Source organism: Paramormyrops kingsleyae, chromosome 12 (assembly GCF_048594095.1).
Source record: "Paramormyrops kingsleyae isolate MSU_618 chromosome 12, PKINGS_0.4, whole genome shotgun sequence".
Lineage (NCBI taxonomy): Eukaryota > Metazoa > Chordata > Actinopteri > Osteoglossiformes > Mormyridae > Paramormyrops > Paramormyrops kingsleyae.
In genome coordinates this window covers 4866831-4892722 of record NC_132808.1, presented here as the reverse complement: position 1 = coordinate 4892722, position 25892 = coordinate 4866831, and the positions used below count along the sequence as shown (strand labels likewise).

At 48.7% G+C, this 25892-nt stretch overlaps 1 protein-coding gene across 2 annotated transcripts; it reads right to left on the bottom strand.

Moving 5' to 3' along the window:
• Positions 1 to 266: 266 nt before the first annotated feature.
• On the bottom strand, positions 267 to 24643 carry rab28 (RAB28, member RAS oncogene family). Of its 2 annotated transcripts, XM_023822750.2 has the most exons (8): positions 24247 to 24643; positions 20074 to 20170; positions 16695 to 16783; positions 14466 to 14595; positions 4855 to 4958; positions 4669 to 4746; positions 2948 to 3049; positions 267 to 1760 (listed from the first exon to the last, which is right to left on the bottom strand). In XM_023822750.2, the coding sequence occupies exons 1-7, from the start codon at positions 24469 to 24471 to the stop codon at positions 2957 to 2959; spliced, it is 816 nt and encodes a 271-aa protein (XP_023678518.1). In that variant the 5' UTR covers positions 24472 to 24643; the 3' UTR covers positions 267 to 1760; positions 2948 to 2956. The 2 variants fall into 2 exon arrangements, with proteins under 2 accessions (XP_023678518.1, XP_023678517.1); XM_023822749.2 differs by lacking the exon at positions 2948 to 3049 and having other exon boundaries at positions 24247 to 24637.
• Positions 24644 to 25892: the final 1249 nt, after the last annotated feature.

Below are 25892 nucleotides of genomic sequence, written 5' to 3'. Positions count from 1 at the left end.
TCTCAGTGACTTTGTTGTCCTCTCGACTACTTTTTACTTCTGCCAGCCGTAGATGCTACTTTTAGGGCTATGGGGGTCCGTGAATTGCTCTTACTCAAAAAAATTTTTAAGAGTTTTTCCTAAATCGTTAAGTTAGGAGTTAATTTTAGCCCTAAGATCTTTTGTGAATACGGAACCAGGTCTGTGAATTTTCTGTACAACATAAACCAGTCCGCAGCCATCATAAGGTTGGGAAGCCCTACGTTAAAACATCCACACGAGCGACGTGCTGAATGAAACATTTTAATCTCATTACAATTAAACGCAGTAACATTTTAACGTACATTTCAGTGTTTCGTCATACAGGGGTGGGATTCGTCCGATTACACAAATCCGTTTATCCAAGTTAAACAGGTGAAAAATGAGATTGGAAATACGACTGAAGCACTTTAAAATGGCATAACATCATTTAGAAATATATATTTTATGCCTAAAACACACAATGGACCAAAATTTACTTCTTGAAAATAATATCAGATTGTCCCAAAACAATACATTCAATAACTATATATCAATTATACGTCATCAACGGTTATGTATTTATTACATTTATCCCAGAAAACCACAGGATTCGGCAGATTTAAAAATGAGCATTACATGAGTTACTAAAGTTGATATGCAATCTACCTGCTCTCTCCCTCTCTGTTCTTGCTACACAACACCCTTCCTCTATCATGACGTCAGAAGTCCATATAAGGGTCCGGCTGTGACAAACGCATTTCTCCATGGCAGCACCTGGGGGCACGTCACAGCTGCGCAGTCCGTCTGCAGCTCAGGCTCTCAAGGCTCATCACGTGAAATAATACTGTAAAACGCCTCCCGGGGGACAACTAGGTCTGCAGCACACAGGACTACCCGTGCTCATACAGAGAGAGGACTATAAAACATTATATATTTCTTAATGTTTGTTTTAATTCTTATTCACGGTGGTCCTAGACAATGGATAAACTCATGACTAAAATTGAAAGGAAAAGAAAACTTTTTTGGTATTAAGTTTAAATACCAGACATTTAAGCCAGACAGCATCAAAGTAAAGCAAGCAACGCTTGGTCCCTTACAAGTGAAATATTTACCACAGTGATGTAAAATCGATTGTGTCTTTCAGCAACAAAAAACACTTGATTTCATTTTATTGAAAAGACAGGCAATGACTCGTCTCTGAGATAATGACCACACTTAAAACGTGCACAGTACCAGCAACAAACAGGTTGCCCAAAATATTAGGCATGGTTGCCTGGGTAACACCATAAGGACAGAGTGTATCCACGTTTACATGATTCATATATCAGAAGAGAAAGAAATTCTTACATATATACAGAGTACTGGTGTCAAACAGCCGAAATCACGAGCCAGAGAAAGAGCACGTCAGGCTCTAAACAGCAGACTGGTGTGGGCAGTCACACATTTGCGCATCACACTGTGTGTGTACGTATGTGTGGACACTGTAGACAGAGGCAGGCAGGACTGCGTAAACGTGTGTGTGTGTGTGTAGACACCGCAGAGAGCAGGACATTGTAGACAGCTCTCCTTCCTGTTGTCCCCCCCCCCCCCTTTGTCCTCTTGCAGAGTTGGGGCCAGGGGGGCTTCTTCTGTAGTCACTTTTCTGAGGCCTGGTTGGGCTGGGGGACTCACTGCACCGCACACATGGAGCTGCGTGGGGGGTTCACTGTCCGAGTGACGGGCTCCTGACTGTAGTTCACAATGTCGGCCTTCACCACGTGCTGCAGACACAAAGAGAGAGACACAGACAGACAGACACAAACACACAGACAGAGAGAGAGACAGACAGACACAAAGACAGAGGGGCAGACAGAGACAGACAGACACATACAGAGAGAGCGAGACACAGACAGACAGACACAAACACACAGACAGAGAGAGACAGAGACAGACAGACACAGAGACAGAGGGGCAGACAGAGACAGACACACACATACAGAGAGAGCGAGACACAGACAGACAGACACACCCACAGACAGAGACAAGACACACCCACACAGGGAAAGACACAGACAGAGAGTGACAGAGAGAGAGATGCACGGATAGACAGAGAAACAGACAGACAGAAAGAGTGACACATAGAGAAAGACACAGACAGACAGACAGAATGAGATAGAGACACAGACAGAGAGTGACATAAAGAGACAAAGACACACACAGACAGAGAGAGACACAGACAGACAGAAAGAAAGTGACACATAGAGAGAGACACACACAGACAGAGAGAAAGAGAGAGAGAGAGACCCACACACACAGACACACACAGACAGAGGAGACGCTGCATTACACACCCGGGGCAGTAAGGCCCCCACCGCAAAACTGTCATGTGACTTTGAAGAGGCAAGTTTGCCCCTCTTGTTCAGGAGAAATATCCACTCAGTGACATATGACCATCCAGGGATTTAAATTACTGCCCCATTCATTCCCAGCAGCCCACACTAAATACACAACTGACAAAGAATGAACATTAATAAAATAAAAAAAGCAAAATGAAGATGATTGATGATAATGATTTTCATGATGATTAATGATGATCTATATGACATGCACATGTAGAGTAAACGTCTTGTACAACTATAAATAATATGGCCCACAAATAGCATAATTAAGGACTAGGAACTAACTTTAACTTTATAACTAAAAAGGTCGAACAGAGCTCATATGTCGACGTGAAACGTGGCAGTTTTTTAAAAAGCAACATGGAGGCCCAAGTCAGCTTTTTACATTCACTGTGAAACAGTAGCACGAATCAGGAGGTGACTACGGTCTTTCAAATGCTGACCAGGGGGGACAAGGGCGACACAGTCACTCCCAGAAACAAGAGGCATCTGAGAGAAACTGACCATCAAAACAGATCGAAGGCTACTTCTAAACACATTTGCTGGTTTGACTCGAAGTCCCTCCCCACCTGCTTTGACTACTGAACACAGCACACTTTGCTGTGATTGGCCTCCTGTCTACTGGGGTCTTCGTCGTGGGGATAGTCCACCAACTCCGCCCGAACGACTTTCTGACAACGGAGCCGGATGGCGTCAAGTCCGGCGGAAGAGACGCAACGGGCGGGAAGAAAAGGAGAGACATGGAGAGAGGAAGACAGGAGGAAAAGAGAGATGGAGAACAGGGAGAATGGATATGGGACACCCACAGAGAGAAAGGGAAAGTGAGAGGATGAAAGGCAGAAATAGGGGGGGGGGGCAGACAGGAGTTGAGAGACAAGAATGAGAGAAATTAAGCATGAAATGAGACCAAGAGAACAACTTTAACTAAAAGGACAGGGAGAGTGCAAATGAACTGAAGGCAGAGGAGACCCGGCTGACAGCATGATCCCGGAGAGGTCGTCTGGAGAAGACATCATGGTGCTTGTCTGTAAAGGGCAGAACTCACGCTATAAAAATAAAGGTTGCCTGGGTATATAATAGGTCTGGCTGCTCACTCTCCCCGAGACCCAGTACCAGGAGACCGGGCCAAAATGGTGGACGCCCCCCCCCCCCCGCATAGCATCGTTGGCTAGCCCGCCCCCCCTGGGGATAAACAAGTGCCCCACCCCGCGTCCCCCATACGTCATGCGTGAGTCTTGACTGTTCAGCTCCCCCACTATCTTATCAGGCCGACGGCAGACCAAGATGGAGGGAGACCTCAGGACCGTCTTATCTGGGGGGGGTGCATGTAGGGCCCTCTGAGTCAGGAGTGTTAACAAAGGTCACCTGCCCCCCTCCCTTTGCCATGGGGAGACAAGATTCCCCTGCTCTGGCATGGCAGCTAATTAACCCCTGTCACCATCTGCTCTGGGTACACCGAGCTGGGGGGGGGGAACAGACCCGCAGGAGTATTTAAACTCCTTGCGCAAAATGACTCTGAGCCCCCCCCCTGAGCTCACCAAAAAGACGCTCGGCGCCAGGAGGCCGGCCGAGTGGAGATGCCCCCCGCCCCCACCACCGGAAAGCTACAGCAGCATCCACTATGGGTCCTCCCTGCCGGCTAATGTAGCGTAATTAGCCTAGCCTGATATTTACATTAGCGGACACACTCCGCCGGGGATCCATCACGCCTCACATGGTCTCCATCACGGCGCCACCGCGCCCGTGTCACACCTCGCATTCCGCCGCGCCGTAAATCAGAGCCCTCGGCTGCTTGCTATTTGTTTGGCTTGGATCTGACCACTTCGCCCAAGCGCGCGGGGGGGGCGAGGAAGCTGATGGGTAGCCAGTGATGATGGAGGTCTTTATTGGGGGGGGGGTGTGCTGATAAGAGGGGAACTGGGTGCCGTGTCGGCGTGAGGATTATCCGTCACCTGGGCTGCCCCCACGCCTCCAGGAAAGGGTCATCCCCAATTCACCCCCCTCAGAATCTCCCCAGTCAGCTTGTCTCCACCAAGTCATATCACAGGCAGGATTAATAGCTATTCAGGAACAAGCTCTAATCTTATCGTTTCAAACCAGCCACCCCCCAGCCTGGTAATAGTGGGGTGAGGGGGGGGCACTGGAACCCCAAAGGCTACACTTGCACATTCTTGCACCATTAACCTGCTGCTTTTCACAGCCCATCTGTGCATCACCCTCCCAGCCTGGCAGCAGGGCTTGGAGTACTCCCCATTATTGGGGGGGGGGCATTGAAGGCAGCCTCCCTCACCTGAGACTGCTCCATCTCGGCCTTGGTGAGCTTCACACCCAGGATGTCCGCCGCCACCCGCTGGAAGCAGAGGGACACCTTGGGGACAAGAGGGAGGGCAGAATTACAGAGCGGCAGGATAAGCTGCCTGCTCACTTTCCATACAGCAGTCCCCCCCCCATAGCCCACACGCTGACGCCTACCCACCGAGTCACCGGTCTTGGCAGAGACGAAGAGGCTGAGGGTCCCGTTCTCCTGGCAGAAGCGCTGGTGCCGGTCCGCCTTGACGGTCCGCATGTGCTCCAGGTCAGCTGCAGGGATGTGCAGATGAGGCCCAGTGAGCACCGGCAGGTCCCCACACTGCTCCGTCCACATCTGGCTCCCCCAGGCGCCCCAGGAACGGCTACCCTAGCAGCCCCCAAACCCCAAAAAGTCTCTCTGCCAGGCAACTTCCACAGGCCCTTCCCATCTGCCCTAGAGCCCTGACGGTCAGTGCACACGCCTGTTTCTCTGCTTCCAAGAGGTGAAGTCACCCGGGGAGGTCATCCCGGGGTCACCAGAAGAGGTCAGCATGGGGTCACCGGGATTGTAGTAGCATCCAAAGCGGACACACCGAGCACATGAGGGTGCTGCAATTCAGGCTGGGGAGGGACGGAGGTAGGGAGCCCCCCCACCCCTCACCCACACTAGATGGGAGACTCGTGGACAATCTAAAATCAGAGCACCCCCCAAAAAGGTATTAAAGCACTGGGAAAATATACCAGTCCTATTTACATAGGATCCATAAAGCTGATAGCCTCAGTGCCTGTAGAAACATGTACCCACAATGCACCCTGACCCACACCTCCAGCGTGTCTGCTTCTCACACTACGGGTAAACCTGGCACTTCAGCCAGGGTGGGGAGGGGGGGGGGTTCCTATTTATCCCCGCAATTAAGAGCAGAGTTACTCCATGTGCTACCAGACGTAAACACGGCTAATCCTTTAGATCCTGCACACTTGGCACAAGGCATTCATCACCTGCCAGGGCCGATAGCCAGACGGGGCGGGGGGGCTGCCGGCGTGGCAGGGGGGAGCGGTAACGTAAACCTTCTGCCATTAGAAGCCTCAACCAAAGCATTAGGGGGCTCTCCCTGGAAGCGCTGTGCGGGAGGACACACACAGACGGGCAGGAGAGCATGAACACACACACGCACACACAGACTGGCAGGAGAGCGCACACACACACACAGACAGGCAGGAGAGCATGCACACACACACACACACACAGAGACTGGCAGGAGAGCACACACACACACGCACACACACACACACACAGACTGGCAGGAGAGCACACACACACACACAGACAGGCAGGAGAGCATGCACACACACACACGCACACACACACACACAGACAGGCAGGAGAGCACGCACACACACACGCACACAGACAGGCAGGAGAGCACACACATACACACACACACATGGGCAGGAGAGCACACACACACACACACACACACATGGGCAGGAGAGCACACACACACACACACACACACACACACGGAGCAATCATCCAGAGACACATATCTCCATCTCCATTGGAAATAAGACAGCAGTTTGACCATTCCATCCTCCAGGGTGAAGACCTGATTAAAACTTGGCTCATATTAAAAGAGAACACATTCTGATGAGGCATCCTGCAGATTATAATCCACTCTTTGGTCCGGTCCACTCAAAAGGACGCTTTGTGGGAGCTGGCAGATGTGTAATGTACACCTGCACAATGATACCTAACCCCCCAGCAGTGAAACACTGAGGTAAATACACACTTAGGACAGCAGAGGGAAGTGAACGTATCGCGGGCCCATTATACGCACTATGACATGACTTGGTGGGCAGAAACCCAACACCACCGCTCTGGTGTCCATAGCGGCACACCTGACGAAACAACATCCATGCCACTAACAATGGGGGGAGAAGAAGCCATTCACAGCCATCCAGGAGACACTAAAGCATTTAATGGTACTTCATTTTATGTTTTAAAAATCCAACTTTGGGCCCGGCCAAAATGTGGGACAAAAGGCGGTGAGACAATGATGATGGCGGCTGGCTGCAGAGTGGAGTAGAATTACCTCAGAGAGGATGCAGGGGCTTATTCGCCAGTGATCTGATCACTCACCATCATAACTTTAATACATTCGTATTCGTCTGTGAAAATAGGACGTTAACCTTGAATAACTACTCTTTTAAACTACACACCACAAGTGTACATCAGTAATTCAGTAATTTAATTAGAAACCCAATTTTAAAAGCACAATGGCTTGTCCCCTCCTGGAATTTACACATGCACATACATCCCAAAATTAACTGCCCACACTAAGAGTCCTAAACCCCTGTCAGGGCAGAAACTCCCAGGACAGCGTATCTAAAAGACCCCGCTGCACCGGAACTCCTCGCTATAACACACTAATCCCTCCATAGATTATAGGTTTCGCTCCTTTTCTTCAGTTTATGTAATCGTCGCTTTTTTCATTAATCTAGCTCCAGCAGTTTCCCAGTTATCGGGTAAAAGTGATCTGAGTCGACCTGGTTTCCCTCAGCGCTGACAAACCTGTGCAGCACGTTGCACACGCCCAGGATGGGGGCGCAAACACTAAATACACTGTTTAGGGCTGCACATGCCTGCACGGACGGCATGACGGATTATTCGTGCCGCCCCAAAATCGGAGCCTGCGCAGCCATACTTCACCTCGGGGTTGGAATAAAAATGGGGGAAAGGAAACGAAGATCCAGAAAAATCTTTTTTCCCCTGTGATCGGCCACTATGCACCACGACACGTCAGACCCAGAAACACGCAGGAATGAGCAGCCCTCCGTACGCGGGTTGGTGTGCGTTTACACCGCGAACCCACATCTGAACGGCTTCTTCTGTGCGTGTATCTGATGAACCGAAACGCTGACATCATGCGTTATAAACTCAAACTGGACCGTTAAAGCTTGCACCCGTAATCATATTTTATAATAAATTTGCGTCGGCAAAACAAATGCAGTTTTTTTCCATCATGCTTGGACCTTATGGGTTTTTAATATTTTTAAACTTAATTAAAGCGCATCTAATGAATGTATTTCGGGAAATATGCGCAATAACTTCAACAAATCAACGATTTAATTTGCAGACGGTTTAATATGCAGTTTTAGTGTTCGAGTTTTGAAGCAGACTTGCATAATTTCAGGTAGTTAATCTAATGCTAAGGCGGCTCATGTCCAGTTTAGTACAGACTGCTTAATACACGTTTGATTTTCCTACACAGCCACGGGTCCATTTGGGTCCCCGGTGCGGTCCGGTCCGGGCCGCGATTGCTGTGTGGTCCCGGCCGTTTCGCCTTTTTGAGACGTACTGTAAACGCTGTTCTTCGGCTGGAGTGTAATATTTAACGGAGCGAGTAACTGCCAGGGAACACGTTTGACATAACACAGTTAATTGCCGCCAGCCTTGCTTAAGCTGAGCTACAGTTGGCAAGGGGGCTGATGGAATAGGGAGGGGGCTGATGTTATTTCTTCTCTCTTTCTTTTAAAATGAAACCCATGAGACCCCTTTGGGCGGCTTGTCTGCCTGCTGTGTGACCTCACTGCTGGGCTCAGCTGGGGTAGGGGGTGTGCCCCTCTGCCCCTGTGCTTCTGGGAAGGCGGCGAACCCAGTTCCCCTTTCATAGACCTTCACCATCCCCTGCCCTCAGACTGAAACCCCAGAGCTCTGGCGAGAGCTCAGAGAGAGCTGGGTCTCTCCCCGTGGGAGAGTTACGGGAAAAGACTGATGAAAAAGGCTGGTGTGCAAGCACAAACACAGCAGTGACAGTAGGGGCTGAGTTTGAGGCCCAGCTAAGCCAAATATGGCACCTTTCAATTTAATGGTCATACAATTAATATGCCTCACAGTACAAACAGCACCTTCACCATCTTGAGCACCATCTGCATGCAATAATTCAACAATTTTTAAAATCGCTACCTTGTAGCCAGTACACGATGTAATTATTAAATCCTACTCATAATGCATGTTACATCTGGCTAAAAAAACTGCTGTTATGAAAAGGTGCTTTCAAATTTAGAAAGTAAGTGGCAAACAAAGATACTGATTCATACTAACAAACCAACTTGGTTTCTCAGTTTAGTGACAGTCCCATTTTATTTTATTCATTCTTGGGGGACACGCAGGCACGGAATGGACACCTTCAGTTGGAAGTCCCAGATCTTACGCACGATCCCTGAATTCTAATGACCCTCATTATAAAGGCCCAAAATATTATTACAGCAGCCAGAACACTATGTTCATAAAACATTCTGCCAATAACACCTGTCTACTCTTGTAGATTTTAAGTCCTATATGCCTTATTTTGTAATATTTCTTAATAATACTCTATTTATAAACAATAAAGTCAGTTCATTGAGACAAGGCAAAGCCTTTGTCAAATCGCTGACCTCATGCTGTCGCGCTCCGTCTTCTCTCGCGCCGTCAGCCAGCGCGCCCTGATGACATCAGCGGCCCGGCCCGGCGTTGGGGAGACAGAGCGGCCTTTGTGCGGCGGTGGCCCGACTCGGGTGGCCTGACACGGGCCGGGCTGTGGGGGGACTCCGCTTCCTCATGGGCAGAAGTGTTCTGTCAACAGCCCGTGGATCACAGCTCATCTCTCCAGCGGCGCACACACACACATGCACACACACACATGCACACACACACATAAACGCACACAGGATACTCTCACCAGGCCTGTAAAAGCCCTCGTGTGCCCCCCTCTCCTCCTGCGAGGGCAAATAAAGCAGTAACAGGCCGACAGGGGCTAAGCAGAGGGGAGTAACACCATCGCCTGAGGGCCCCCACAGCTCCTGTATACCGCTGCCCCCCCCCCCCACCCCGCCAGATGGTAGATCCCAGGCCTGGTGAAGCAGACAGAGCGAGAGGCTCACAGAAGGTGCCAACCTCCCGTCATGGGTAAGCAGAGTGGACGTTTATGGGACGTCCCACACGCTGCCAGCTGAGGGACAGCAGTCAGGTCTCTGCTTTAAACATCGATGCTAAGCTAAAGGCCAATCAGACCGGCGCCATGTTGATGGACACATCCTGCCGGCTCTACCCTGCCCAGCCAATGGGGATGCAGCTTACTGGCCACCTCTGACAAGGGAAGCCTTACGCTCTGAAAAGGAACAGGCCTCTGAAAGATCAGTAAACCTGCCTTTCAGTGGGCTTTTACCGTAGAACAGCCATTTTTCATCTGCCTTCCAAAACCGCCACCTCCAATACCATTAATCAGATTAAATGTTGAGCACCCAGTGTTTTTTCATAGATGAAATGCACTGTGGGAAAACAAGCTGTCCATGTAAATAGATGCACATTTGGAGGAGCGGGGGGCTGCAGGAGAGCCACATTGCTGGCGGTTACCCAACCCCGACGCGGGACGTGCCCCGAGAGCATGCCGTCCTGCTGTAATTCTCCAGGCAGCTCTTCAGAAAATAAACACACCAATGGGGGGGGGGGGGGCAGCTTCAACCCGAGGACGGGGGCATTCCTGCCGATCAATGTTCTGTAGTGACGGGGAGGAGCAGCGGCCAGGCCGTACGTAATGACGCTTCCAGACAGCGGTTGGTCGGGGCAGGTGTCTGTGCAGGAGTAATGAGCTGGAACATACCACACAAGAAGGCATCACAAGATTCATTATCCGCTACATGTGCAACAATATTTGCTTTATGGATGGCTAAATGAATGAGGACATTCAGCATTACTGTACACCAGGGAATCAGAGAGGGACGGGCTACCGGCCGCCTGCGGGGGCAGCCATTTTCCATCGGCACTTAACCTCCCCGAGAAGCGTGTCCATCTTGAGCGCTTCTCCCCAATCATCCGGGTGCCCCTCGGTGCCGCCCTGGTGGCCTGCGGGTAACCCTCAAACCCATTCTTTTTTCAAATGGGTGAGCCATCTTGCCATGGCTCAGATGACGGGGTGAAGGGGAAGGGCGTGTGCGATCTACGGTCCAGGCGTGAACGCGGCAGGAACCTGTCAAACCATAGCTGGCTGATGGCTAACACGGCTAAGCGCGTTTAGCCTCTGACTATGGGCCGCTCTTTTGCCCCCACTCACACTGCTAATTAGTGCCAGAAGTGCTGTATATGCCGACTAAGTGAGGAGCTGCAGCTGTGTCTATGCATGCTTATGGCCGGCAACACACAAGTATGCCATACCTTCACTGACCACATGGGGCGCCCGACATGGACCGAATATTTTATTTATGTTTTTTTTTTTTTTGCCAAACGGCTTGCCCCAAAACAAATAAAGCAATGAGTGCATAAAGGCCCCTGCCGTCACACACTGGAGAGAGAGTCGGGTGGCGGTTCCTCTGGCCACAGAGCGCGCGGCCGCTGCTGACGTGAGAGTCTCCCCTTTATAGCTGGATCAGCCCATCCCCTGGCCTCGCCTTTGTCCACCACATGTCTATTGTGGCCTTACTGTCCCCCCGAGGGCAATTAAAAGCTCCTAGTTTGTTATAAGAAGACCAAGCTATGAGGGGTCATGCCAGGGAAAACATTTCTGAGCAAGACCAAAAACAGAAGCACATTGAGCTCTCAAGGCTCCGGGATTATTAGCATCTCTGGATTAAGAAATGTGCAGGCGACACTGAGCAGACAGGAAGCATGGCAGATATACACGCTGGGGGGGGGGGGGCATTTAAACCTCCTCTGTCAGTCCGGCCAAGTGGGCAAATTCCCCAGAACAATGCTGGTGGCAGAGACCCGCTATGAGAGCCCGGCAACATGAAAACAGCGTCTACGGTTTCAAGCGGGCCGAACCAAGGGTGACGGGGGAGTGCGCGGGACTGCCTGGGCTCCTCGCAGGCCGCAGGGACACCCCACGGGGTGGGGGGGGTTCCACGCAAAGTGCAGAAGGACGACTTTATCTGCGGTGGGAAACGCTTCCCCTGACAGCGAAGGCAGGCTCTGGGCCCTGAGTAATGGCCTGAGGTTAAGAGAACTGAACCCATTTAAGTCAGACCAAATAAGGGTCTGGGCAACCAGTGATGGATGCTTCAGGGACCCTGACAGGGGGGCTGGGTGTGTTGCTGTTTAAACTCAGAGGAGAACATGTCAATGGACACCCCCCCCCCCCTGCCCCCACCCACAAGGAAAGACATGTTCTACTTGTGGGGCGCAGCTGGCTTTCGGACGACCCGTTTGCGATGAGGCGATAACAGTGCGGCCCCCCAGTTTCGGCTCAGCATGGGTAACACCTCTGGGCCCAGGGAGCGTGACACCAGCCCGGGGGGGCCGCATCGCGAGAAACCTATAAACACGAGACCCACACAAGTGGACATAGATACTTCAGTATATTAAATATTCTTTCTGATTAGATTCTCGAAAAAAAAAAAATACCCAACAATCTCACAAAAAAACATTAAAATACAGCATATTTTAAGTAGAGTGTTCCTTAGTCACCTGACAGCATTCCAGAAGAGACTCAACAGCCATGACTTTTGGAAAAGAGTCTAGGAAAACCGCCTGTGAAATTAATGGCAGTGGTTCTGACAATTTCTAAGGCAGAAGGTTAGAGGGACGTCTGTGCCGTTATACATGTGATGGGATTTTCTTTTTTTTTTTTTTGCGACTAACATTGCAATTTTTATAAAGCAAAGATTTCAAAACACATTTCTCACAAACACTTCTATGAGTGATTTAAACAGCAAGAATGAATATGATTTATGATTGGCTCATGCAGAAATGACGCCTATGAGAAAGACCTCGGTGTGTATATTGATGCTTCCATGTCCCACTCTGACCAGTGTGGGGAAGCAATTAAAAAGGCCAATAGGATGTTGGGTTATATCTCTAGGTGTGTGGAGTTTAAGTCAAGGGAGGTGGTGCTACGATTAACTTAACAACTCTGAGCTATTAGTTAAGTTCTCCCCAAATGAGCTTGATGGGCCGAATGGCCTCCTCTCGTTTGTAAATTTCTTATGTTTTTAACCAGCGATGGTAAACATTTTTTAAAACATCTGCAGTATCGTGCAGCCCTAATGCACTGTGACATGCCGTGGTCAGAGTGGTCGCCATAGACACCATATAACAACCCCCCCCCCCCCGGAGAGTCCGTTAAGAACAGCATGGCGGTACTGCACATGTCCTGCTCCAAGGTGAGCGTCTTAGTAACTGTTAAAGGACACTGTCCAAAACATACTATTCAATACACACAAAAGCCAGAGGAGCGTGGCAGAGAGTGAAGGGGGGGCCAGGTACCGATAAAGAGCTGCGCTGGGCCTGCAGGGAGGACACCAGGCAGAGCGGGTGGCAGGGAGGGGCAGAGCAGTAAAAATGCCAAATGTCTCATTTAGCTTGGTTACTTATGGTTAAGGTTAGGGCTGGGTAGGGTTAAGGTTGTCATGTTGGGATTAGAGTTTTCCCCATAGAAATAAATGGAGAGCCCCCACAAAGATATAATTACGAAACTGTGTGTGTGTGTGTGTGTCTGTGTGTGTGTGTGTGTGTGTGTTTAAAGCATTACAGAATCATTCTGGCCATGAGGGTGTTACACAGACATGTCTGTTGAAGTGAGACTGACAAAGGAGGTGATTTCCCCAGCATATCCCATCGTGCCTGTGATTATTTTACCAGTGGCCTGTATTTTAAGCACTGATATTGGATAGTGAGGGTCAGCTGTATAACTCACAGACATCAATCCTGCCTTACTTTTAATGACCACTCTGTGTGTGTTTTCAGTAAAACCTTGTACTGCTTTCCTCTCCCAATTGTTCTGGGAGGTGCCATTATTCAGCACAAGAGGCTGGGTGGTGGGGGGGGGGGCAGGGTTAGGCCAAGGGAGACACCAGCACCAGGTACCGCTATGGCGACGACCTGCGCGTGCCCAGGTTCCGAAACAGGCGCTCGCTTTGGCCCTTCGCTCTTACGGGAGATCAATAGGCAGGAGTACCAGGGAGAACAAGGCCTGCTGACATTTCACAAGCGGGGGGAGCACATGCTGGGGGGATTAGAGATTTCCCAAAATAATCGGAGAGCATTAATCAGGATGGTGTTTTTCTTATGCAGATACCACCCCCTCAGCTCGCTCCATGGGAAAGTATGGGGAGGGGGGCACCCCTTACGTGCCGGTCTGAGGACAGCCCCCGTTACAGCGGGACAGAGCCCTGGGAAATCCAGTCTGCCAAACTGCCAGGCCAGAACGAGGAAACCCGGACCCCGGACCCCAACCTCTGCGGCACTCCTCCACCTTCACCTGCAGCCAGAGGATGCACAACCGCCCCCCCCCACCCACAACACCTCTACCATATGCCCTGAAATGAGGAGCATCTCTCCAGCAACACAAGCAAACAAACAGGATACCATTTGACCACATGAATGTACGTTTATGCATGTGCCCGACATCAGGGCATGCAGTGAGACACACACACGCCCATCCACACACACACACACACACACACACACACACAGGGAGAGTGACGAGTGCCCAAAGACGCCACGGCAGCACAAAGGCATCAGTGTGTCAGGCTGAAGCTCAGTGCTCCCCTCTGCTTCCAGACCAATAAACCAGCAGGATCTGTGCTCCCATGAGCCCCCTGGAGCTGACAGAAAACAAGGCGGCCGCCGCCCCCCTCAGCCGCCCCATTCTTCTGGGGGAGCTTTAACGTGCTCTGGCGGCCTTCCTCACGGAAGGTTCCAGATGGCTCACTGTTCGGCCCCACATGAGGTGAGGAAGGCCGGGATGCCAGCAGGGTCACAGGGGGCGATCGCAAGCGACAGAGGTGCTGAGGACACCGGGGGGCACTGGGGTCATGACTCACTCTTATTGCCAACCAGAGCGACGACGGGCTGCACGTCGGAATCCTCGTTGACCTTCTTCACCATCCCCAGCCAGTCCTCCAGGTTCTCGAAGCTCTGGTAGTTTGTGATGTCATAGACCAGCAGGACACCCTGTCATGATGACAAACAATGTAAGACGAAAATACGACGACAAATATCAGACACGTGATGAGATAAAAACCGCAGGGATACGTGGGAGTTTATTCAAAGTCAGAGATCTGTGGAATTCAGTCCGTAGTCGTACGCTGCAAACCAGGGCTTGTGTGACTGGACAGTAGGTGGCACTGCTGTTCCAAAAGCCAGCTGGACCACCTCTGCGAGAGTGTGTGGCAGGACACAGCGATTACGGGCCGCCCTGAGCAGAAGCGGGGACAGACTGCCGGAGCCGGCCTGAGCTGTGCGAGTGGGACGCTCACTCCGCTTCTCAGCTATTCACAGATGCGGGAAAGGAGACTTATCTCCAAATGCCAGGGCTGAGCTCCCACTAAGATCGCCTCCGATTTGGCAGTGGGGGGGGTTCATTTCTCCCAGTCAGATTTTAGTCTCTGGGTACAGTCCCCCCCCCCCCTCAACAATACATTTATATATGGACATCTCCTCAAACAGTGCCGATGTCACAGATTACATTAGAGACATCATGCCCCCCCCCACCCCACCCCCCATGTCTGACACACGCACACAGGCTGTGTTAGCAGCTGCTTCGTAAACTTGGACGCTCCCACTGAGTCATGTTACACTAATATTAGTATTAAAGGTAATTAACCCCGCAGCCTAATGGAGATGCTAACAGATTGTGGGTGAGTGGCAGCAAAAATGTTGAGAATTCCCACAGAGAGGCCCAGAGGCCTGGGGGGGCCAGGGTGGGACCCCATCCGATACCACAGAGAGGCTGGGCTGGGACCAGGTCCACTACCAAAGAGAGACCAGGCCAGGCTGGGCTGTGTTAACTATCACGGAGAGACCGGGACCACATCTGCTTATATGGAAAAGCTGGGCTAGGACCACGTCTCCTACCATGGAGACTCCTGGTGGGGACCATGTCCACTACCACAGAGAGGCTGGGCCGGAACCGTGTCCATTACCAAAGAGAGACCAGGCCGGGCTGGGACCGTGTCCACTACCACGGAGAGACCAGGCCGGGCTGGGACCGTGTCCACTACCACGGAGAGACCAGGCCGGGCTGGGACCGTGTCCTCCACCAAAGAGAGACCAGGCTGGGCTGGGACCGTGTCCACTACCACGGAGAGACCAGGCCGGGCTGGAACCATGTCCACTACCACGGAGAGACCAGGCTGGGCCGGAACCGTGTCCTTTACCAAAGAGAGACCAGGCCGGGCTGGGACCGTGTCCACTACCACGGAGAGACCAGGCCAGGCTGGGACCGTGTCCACTACCACGGAGAGAGCAGGCTGGTCTGGGACCGTGTCCACTACCACGGAGAGAGCAGGCCAGGCTGGGACCGTGTCCACTACCACGGAGAGAGCAGGCCGGTCTGGGACCGTGTCCACTACCACGGAGAGACCAGGCCGGGCTGGGCTGTGTTAACTATCACGGAGAGACCGGGACCACATCTGCTTACATGGAAAAGCTGGGCTAGGACCACGTCTCCTACCATGGAGACTCCTGGTGGGGACCATGTCCACTACCACAGAGAGGCTGGGCCGGAACCGTGTCCTTTACCAAAGAGAGACCAGGCCGGGCTGGGACCGTGTCCACTACCACGGAGAGACCAGGCCAGGCTGGGACCGTGTCCACTACCACGGAGAGAGCAGGCCGGTCTGGGACCGTGTCCACTACCACGGAGAGAGCAGGCCAGGCTGGGACCGTGTCCACTACCACGGAGAGAGCAGGCCGGTCTGGGACCGTGTCCACTACCACGGAGAGACCAGGCCAGGCTGGGACCGTGTCCACTACCACGGAGAGACCAGGCCGGGCTGGGACCGTGTCCACTACCACGGAGAGACCAGGCCGGGCTGGGACCGTGTCCACTACCACGGAGAGACCAGGCCGGGCTGGGACCGTGTCCACTACCACGGAGAGACCAGGCCGGGCTGGGACCGTGTCCACTACCAGAGAGAGACCAGGCCGGGCTGGGACCATGTCCACTACCACAGAGAGACCAGGCCGGGCTGGGACCGTGTCCTCCACCAAAGAGAGACCAGGCCGGGATCGTTTCTGCCACCAAGGAGAGTCAGGGCTGGAACCTCTACCTGAGCTCCATAAATGTACTTGTCCAGCATCTTCCCTCCAATGGATTGGCCCCCAATGTCCCAGACCTGCAGTGTGACGTTTAGGTTGCCTGATGGGAGGACAGAGGAAAAAAATCACTTTCACTGACTGCCAGATTCTCACAGCTTATATCTACACAGATAGACACACAGACTGACAGACACACAGAGGCAGACAGACACTCAGACAGACACACATGCACCACAGAGAATCATGTGAGACCACCAGGGCACAGTATTTCCAGAATGGTGCAGAACGGTAACAGTGCCACATATCAAAGAGGTGCAAATAGCAGAATTAAGTTTCCTACAGTCAGTGAACATCCATCCAGTGAATTATCCAACACTAGCTTAATAAATGAAGTTCTTGGCGGGTTACATCTTTTCTGTTTTGCCAGTCTTGAGCCTCCCCCCAAATCTACCATGCAAATCTCCTCAGTTGCACACTAATCAAGCTACACAGCTCCTGAGCTAATCCTTTACATGCCCGAGTGTTTCAAGCATTTAGTTTCGGTGACTTTCTGATAAGAACAGATTAATCAGCCAAAGATGGTTTTTAAGCTTGCATCCAGCTTACATTGTTAATTTTATCGGCCCTAGAAACTGGATACCCAACACACCCTACACTTCAGGGGCATAGAAAGTACCACGTCGGACGCATTTTAATCTTTATTCCCCATGTTCTGAGACTTTCAGAGCATTCTTTGAATTAAGAAAAGTGTGCTGATTTAGCTCAGAGAGTGGAGGTCCGTGTTTTGGAAAGGGTTCATGAGCAGGGTTTAGGAATAATAAATGCGAGATTAATCTTTTACTTCGACTCCTGACCGCTGGCATGGCTCCTCCCTCCTCCCAGCCAAGAATATCTGAGGGGCAGAAGCCAGGGGACGAAAGGATACCCCTACCCTGTAATTTAAACAGCTCGAGCGGGCGGACGGAGAGGAGGAACAAAAAAAGACAGGATGAAGGAAAGGTAGCAGGGAGCCCAGTTATGGCCAAGGAATGAGAGGGAGAAAAAATATATGTGGTGTTAAGAAAAATAATGATAATTAAACAGAAAATAACAGAATCCGTTTAGGATTTCTTCCCCAATTTGTAGGAGAGAGGCACAAAACCAAATCAAAATAAATATTTTCTTCCTACGGAAAAAAACCAGGAGGACTGCACACTGCAGAGTTTATACTGGTTGGAAGAGAGACCTCAATTTGGAGGGGGGTGTACAGTGTACGTCTGGCTGGGGAAGTGATGCTTCGCTGTAAGTGGGGGCCACACAGCCATGACTGGGGCACAGCCTGGGCCCCTACTGGGAGGCCATCCGGGGGGCCCTGAGTGACTGGGCACACGTTGGTATTTTTACTCGCTGAGACGCAAGAATGTGCATGTTCACAGTCAGTGACTGCAGACTATACAGTAGAAGAATCTGCCTCGTTACCGCAAAAGCACACACACACACACACACACACAGCATTTATTTTAAACACAATCTGAGGCTGACTGTCCGAAAGCCAGGACTGTTCCTTGATCCACAGAACTCCATTATTACATTCATGAAGCAGGTCAGCCAGTTCCTGGAACAACTGCGGCTTAAGGACCTTGCTCAAGACCCAATGGTGAAATCACTCTGCCAATCCTAGGATTTGAACCAGCAACCTTCCAATCATAGGCACAGAATCTTAACCCACTAAGTCACCCGGCCACCCAATGCTACTCCTCAGGCTCTTGTCGTGTCCTCGCACATTTTCGGGGTCAGTACCTCCACTAGTCCTGGCCTTTTCTGTCTGGCTGGCTGATTTCAATGGTGATTTCATTTTCTCAGCCTTGTGCTGAATGAGGGGGCGGGGCAAACAGAGAGTTTGCCAATATGGTATTTTAATCGACAGAGGCCGAGATAAAGAATGACAGCAGCACAGAGGGAGAGGGAAAAGAGAGTGAAAGAGTGAGAGAGAGAGAGAGAGAGAGAGAGAGAAAGAGAGAGAGCAGAAAATGAGACTTGAGATGCAGTTGGAGTTCCTGAGCAGTAGGGGGCGCCGTAAGGGCAGCCATTTTGCTGTACTGCAGCATAAAGTAGTAAAGGACATAACCACACCTCTCCCACGTTCGTGATGTGCAGGGCTGTGGATGTATGTGCAGCCACAGCCCTGCACATACATCACAGTAAGAATTGCAGTGTCAGGACGTGTTGCGGTTCACCCTCAGCACATTTAAATGCCATGCCCCATATTAAACACACTCAGACAAACTGCTCTTCATAGGTTCACAGCTCAGACAAATAGAACAGACTATTATGGGATGGTGTACAGAGACCCTCGTTTTATGTGGCAGTGTGTCACAAAAAATTCTCCTGGCAAAACATCTTCACAGAAAATTACTCCAAAATGTGATGTATACAATTATCAATCTAAAAATTAATGACCAGAATTATACAAACGCAATGTGCTTTATTCTTCTTAAAATGTTATTTAAATTCATTCACACGGCCAGATTTTTTAAGTTTCAAATTGTTTTTGTATTTTTTTGCATGCAAATTAGATTTTGATATTACTAAAATGAGTCAATCACTTCATTCTGTTTGAATACAATGTTACTTTTTAGTTTTTGAGAAAAAAAGTTGGATGCCTTAAATATTGTTTTAATCATGATTTTTTTTGTGACCAAATTTTTATTAGAGTTAATTATGTTTTTTGATACTGAGAGGCTCAAGCATTTGAAATGATCATTAAGAATATTTTATGGCATTAAACTTCCATCTCATTCTCGATGTAATCAATACTTTACAGGCTATCAAATTTCACAAAATTCCCTTAAAAAGGAAAGTAGCATTTTCCCAAAACAACTTTCAGCAGAAAGAAAATGCTTCAAAAACAAACGAAACAAATTAGTCAGCAACAGTGAGGAGAATAATTCAAGTTTTTTTTTTTTATGTTACGGAGAAAGTTTACACAATTTCAATTTTAAAAATGACTGAAGCTTGAAATATTTCTAGGTGCGTTAACTTCAATAAAGCTATATGAAATGTACTTTTCACGTCTTGCTAACTGCATCGTCAGCATTACACGCGGCCCGGCAGGTACTTTCCCTTGTCTGTGACTGACAGCTCAGCTCCTCACTGGCCCAGGGACCGTCTGTCCATCACTATCACAGATCCTCACCGCAGTGTTAAAGCATTTAATCTGAACATTCTCTGCTGAGATTACTGCCTCTCTGGGCGTGTTCATTTACTCCCTCTCCATTACTATGAACTTGACAGCTTCTAGTGTCTTTTTGTTCCACTGAGTAAGGGGGGAGCTTGGGGTGAGGATCCCTCGGTGTGGGACCCTTACTGCAGGTGCGAAAATAAGCACCCCCCCTCCCAAAGGCATCTCACCTGGCAGAGTGATTCTCTTCAGAAAGAAGTCCAGTCCTATTGTTTGCTTGTACTGCTTCCCAAAGGCCTCCTGAGCAAATCTGGTGGCAAGTGATGTCTGAAAGAGGACAGTAAGCACCAAATTCCAGCCTTAAAAACACACACGTGCACATAAACGTCCAAAATCAAGGTTCCTCCAGTGAATAAATGTTATTCTGTTGGGAAACGCCGTCTCCGTCTTATCACGCACCCTAAATGATTGGGGGTCAATCACACTTTTGGAATAAAGAGAAGCAGATCACTCTGGGACTTACGTATAACCACATCTCAGACAAGATGGGCAGCAGAGCCGCGGGAAAAACAGACACATGGCTATTACCCACAGACAGACACACACACACACACACACAAAGAAAACGAAGAAAGAAAAAGAGAGAAGGAGACATGATTGATTTGTAAAAGCTCGGGAATTCACAGCGCGGAGCGGTACTGCCAAGTTTAATTCGCCCTGATGGATGAGACATGGATAAAATGAGACAAACGTTTAGCGGGAGAAAGTACAGCACGCGGGAGCTAATTTTAGAGGAGGGCACTGGAGACGGAGAGACAGCGAGCCCTCCGAAGCACAGGCAGCCGCAAAACCATTCCTGAAAAGGTCCTTTTAAAAAAAAAAATACATAAGAGCGGCAGGAAAAGATGACCGTGCCAAGGAGAGGCGGCAGGGAGCCTGTCGGCTGACAGCCATCTGCCATCCAGCTGGCCTAAAACAAAAAATTTTAAAAAGATGGGAACAGAGTGGCATGTATGGGACTCCAAGTGCCCGACACAACAGGGAAAAGTGCTTCTTGATCTTGGTTCTAGTAGCACAAATGATCATTAACAATACTGGAATAAGGGAATAAGACAGAAAAATCATTCCCACATGCTCGCATCGGCTTAACTGCCCCATTTTCACAGCTTTCCGGTAGCTCTGCAGCAACCTGGGCATGTAAGCAGCACGGTAACTCGGGGGAGGGGAGGGGATCGTCAAAGGATCAGAAAAGGGACGAACAGAAAAGAAAAAAAAAAAAGCAAACAAGGAGGGGGATGTGGAAGTCGCTTGCTGCTGGCAAAACATTAGCGTCACCTGTGCTGTGACAGCGAGGAGCTGTGGAAGCCATTAGGGGCGGCAGGGAGATGGGCTGAGAGTGAGGGCATGTCACTACAGGGAGACCCAGCCCCCCAGACACCCGCCGCTACACCTCCGGCAGCCCGACGTGCGGTATAAACGTGCCCTTTTTATATATATGTGTGTATACACACACACACACACACACACACACACACACACAGTGTACACATATACATTTGGCACACTGTTGTTACTCCTACTACCACTATGCTTTATTTATTTTCTTTTTTAAATGAAGGTTCCACTTCAGGTAGGGGGGGGAAAGTTAAATATTTCCCAGTGTCTGCGAATTGACAGCCGCGAGGGGAATTACAACAGTGGGCCGCTCCAAGAAAAACTCATCCGATTGCAATTTGCTGAGTAAATTTGTATTTGAAGAAGCAGAAAAAGGGTGGTGGTGGTGGGGGGGGTAGTTCCAGGCCAAACGTCAATCAATGTACCTATTCAAACATCAGCAACCAGGGTTTTATTTAATTTTTTTTAAACATGCAGGCAGGTAAATCATTCAGAGGCAAGCTGGCACCTGGCATGAATCCAGGATGATACCATAGTGATGGGGGGTGGGGTGGGGGGGGGGGCACGGGGGCGGATTTATCCAACGAGAATGAGGGCTTCTGTACGCGCTCAGTCAGGAATCCACGCCACTAATTCACTGTTTAAAGAGAAAAGGGAAAAACAGAGATCCTCATACTGAAGCCATTTATTTCTTCTTATGTTTAAATAACATTACATTTGGGTTTTTTGGGGAAAAAAATGAGTAGGGGTGGGGGTTAAATAGAACCAAAAGCACTTAAGCCATAGTAGTGCATTCATATCCGCTGAGGGTTTGGAGGTTCATTCTGAAGGAAACTGCTTGGGGTCGTCATGACAACCGGCCCACTTTGCTGTAAACAGCATGCACTGCACTGGTGCAAATTTCTTCGCAGGGCTTGCTGTTCGCCTCCTGAGAGCCACCCTGTAACTGCCTCCCCCAAACTCACCTGGGATTCAATTAGGGACAGTCAGCAATGCTCCAACCATGACTTTAAAACAAATCATAATTCATTAATTACCCGATAAAATTTTACGGTTTAGCTACAACTGGGAAAACTAACGAATTAACGGTTTAATCTTCCCTCTTGTGAACATTAAAAAAATAATTTTGCAAAGTTAACAACTTAAGTTACAGGAAATGAATCATCATAAAAACAGGTAGATTCTTTAAAAAAATCTGCAAGCAGGGACTTTGGTGGAGGTTTTTCACCATGTTTGCTCTTAGTGCTGCGCATGCATACATAAATAAGGGTCAGAATAGGAGGACTAAGGATGTTAATCCTCAGATCCTGTGCATAATAAGAAAGTAACATGAACAGCAAGATTCACCACATTACCAATCAATGTCTTATTTGCCGTACGTGATGGAGGTAGCGGTTTTACTGGAAACTGGGACAGGCTCTGCTTGTAAAATTGCATGTTTTATGAATGCGATGTGGACATAGCATGGCCACACCTAGCTCCGAAATCTGCAGGGAGAGCAACCCCTGTACGCTCCTGGGAAGTTCCAGAGCTATTTATTCTCCTGTGATTTGAAATTTCATAGAACTTTTTTTTAATGCAGGGGCGTAAGAACCAGGGGTTAAAAAATAACTACTTGCTTACTTTAATTACTTTAAATAAACATCAACAGAAATAGAATATTAAAATATTAACTAATGGAGATTTGCTGATTATTTTTCTGTTTAAATAAGGTGGATTTCGCATTTAATGAATAAATGTTTATAATCTCTCTAATCATGCTAGTTATTGAATTCACCTTCTGGGAAAATGTTCTGATTACCGATAATACCAAACTTGCTGGGTTTTATATATTGCCCCAAGTAAGTATTCATTAAATACAGGCTTCCGGTGTTCTGATGAGTTGAGCTACTTTGTCGAGTTAGGCAACTGTAGCGCTAATCAGTAGCCCTAACCCTAACCCTAACCCTAAAACCTAAACCTAATCCCAAAACGGTGGAATTGCACATGCGCAGAAAGGCTCGGTAGCACGTTTCGATAGGTAGCACTGGTCGATAGAACACCGGAACATGAGAGCTATCGCACGGCAGTGGTTGGAGTGAATGGCCAAAATCTGAGCGCCGATAACTGTAAGGATTCCCGAGGTTAAGAGACTCCGCCAAGTAAGATGGAAAAGTGAGTTTTTAAGGCCTTGTTAGGTGGGTGCTATTTACCCCACTGCAAATCCAGTTTGATCCCTTATGGTGAACAGTTTGAAGTTGGTGACTGACAATCCACGATGATGCCGAATCACCAGCGGTTAACGAGTCACATACGCAAATGAGTTACACCGCCTTCATAAACCCCGCCCCAAATGTAAGCGCCGCCTTTGAACCGTAACCAGGGGAACCCGCTATGCAACAAAGCGATTTAATTCGTATAATCAGATCATTCTAAAATAAAACAACAGAACATAAAAAACGACACCGTATATCATATCATAAACAGCATCCCTGTTTCAAAACACAAGGATGCATTTTCCAAATCGATTTTCATCCCCCTTCCAACAACATTTCTATAAAGTTGAATTTGGGACATTTTTTGTTTAAATTAAATTAATTTGATTTTTGCAGCATATACTACTATGTGTAGTGGAGATCAAAACAAAAACACCCGGTTTCGCATAATGTGTCCATAGTATGTCCATCTTTCAGAGTTCTTAGGAGTGCTTTAAATGAAGCACTTAGAGGATGTCTCGCACAATGACATCTCACGTGCATATATATATGTGTACATACTTATAAACTAAACTAAACAACGTCGCGACGTTACTAATAATTCATAACGCAAACTAGAATAGACAGCTGTCTCGGCATAGGCTGACCATCACCCAGCACTTACACCGCCCATGGGGACAGATTGGGTCAATGAACCGACAAGAGGGGAAGTACTACATTTAAACCACATAGTCAGTATTTAAAAGCTGGCTGGCGTGTAGCCGGAGCTGCCTGACCGGATGCGCCCTCTCCGTAAACCAGAAAATCTCCCACCTTTCCCGAGGCTCCGTCTCCGATCAGCACGACTTTCAGCTGCCGATCACGGCTGTCTTCCTCTGAATCCGACATGGTGCCGACAGATACCGAGCGGAGCGCTCCGAGGGACGTAGGGCTGTGATACGGACAGGAGACGAACCTGATCAGATAGAGATTAAAATGACCAGCACTAAGCAACCAGGCGCCATGTTCGTCCTGGAGCTGGAGCTGGATATGTACCATTGTATTCACCCAGGGAGACGATTACTTAGTTTACCGATAAACTGACGGATCAATTTTTTGAAATGCCGTGCAAAAATGTAAATCAACGCAAATATAATGCCAGTGTACATTTAAGTGTAATTTCTTAAAGAATGCCGTGATTTTTAGTGAACATGGTAAATGGATGCGTCTAGCTGTGACGCGTCTCCGTCGCTATGGTAAACGGGGTCGGAGGTAAAGAGGCCCCCTCCCCCCCCCCAAAAAAAAGAAAGTTCAGACTCTCCCATTTATGTCGTGTCTCTTTGCCTGTTTTTGGTACCCAGACAGTAAGTACAATCAGAAATGAGACTATAATCTGGGGACAAATCAGGAAAAAGGAAGAGATGGGTTCCTTAGTCATTTGCGAGTTACTTGATTATCTTATCGGCATGTTAAAGTTTTGCTCACCTATAGCAAGCGTCGCCCCATCTATGCCCATGCAGCGTGCAGAAGGCTGGATAGACATTATACCTGCTATTTTGTGGGTGGTTTATGTTTTACAAGCTTAAACAGTTGTGTTACTGTGGAAACACGGCGGCTTTATCGCCTCAAATACAATACCGCAATGCATTTTTCCTGCACACACCAAACCTCTAATGGGTATTTTGGAAGCAGTAGGAACTTGCACCTGGAAACGGGAAAATGCAGGTGCATTTGCGAGACTGGCTGAACAACAATCAAGGTGCATAAGAACGACGTCCGCTAGTCGCAGGCCTACCTCTAACCATGCGCTAATCCATAAGAAAATAAATTATCCACATGCCTCATACACTTTCTAATTACTTCAAATTATGCAGAGCTGGTAATAAATGTAACATATGCCGTTAAAAATAACACCTAACAAGATCATTAGAATTACGGATGACTAGTAGAAAAATAGACAGAAAATGTTTTTAAAATTTGAAAAGCATATTTCTAAAACATTAATTGGGTTTAAATTACTCAAATGTTGACCGTTTTATAATTGCAGTTCAGTACAGTTTAAAGTTACGTATCAGGTGAGCCTTTTTTGTAATTGAAACGGAGTAATTGTGACTATATTGTCATTATAGACAGATTACATTTATTTGTGAATTATGTACAACTACTAAAAGCAAAAAAGAAGCATATGTTAAGTGTAATTTGATTGCCGGGTGTATACATATCTTGATTTATAACAATCCACGGCAGTGTTCGTGGCTCTTATTTCTGGTAGTTTGTTATTTTGGATCTTCCGTTAACCGTATAGGAGGGATTACATGATGACCTTACCATGTGCTATGTTAATCATGATGAATCAGAGGGCTCGTCTGAGACAGTAAGGATTCCAGAAAATATATTAAATGTCTAACATGGCCACCCAAATAGAGGTGTCCAGGTCAAATGGGAGAGTATATTTATGAACGAGCGCTGAACCGCAATGA

Bases quoted from the DNA above. Each gene is read 5' to 3' on its own strand.
- rab28 (XM_023822750.2), bottom strand. From the start codon at position 24,471: ATGGTACATATCCAGCTCCAGCTCCAGGACGAACATGGCGCCTGGTTG. The intron at 16,784-20,073 runs GTGAGATGCCTT...TCCTCCCATCAG, and splicing joins GAAGAGAATCACTCTGCCAG to GCAACCTAAACGTCACACTG. The intron at 4,959-14,465 runs GTGAGTCATGAC...ACATCCCTGCAG, and splicing joins CGCTCTGGTTGGCAATAAGA to CTGACCTGGAGCACATGCGG.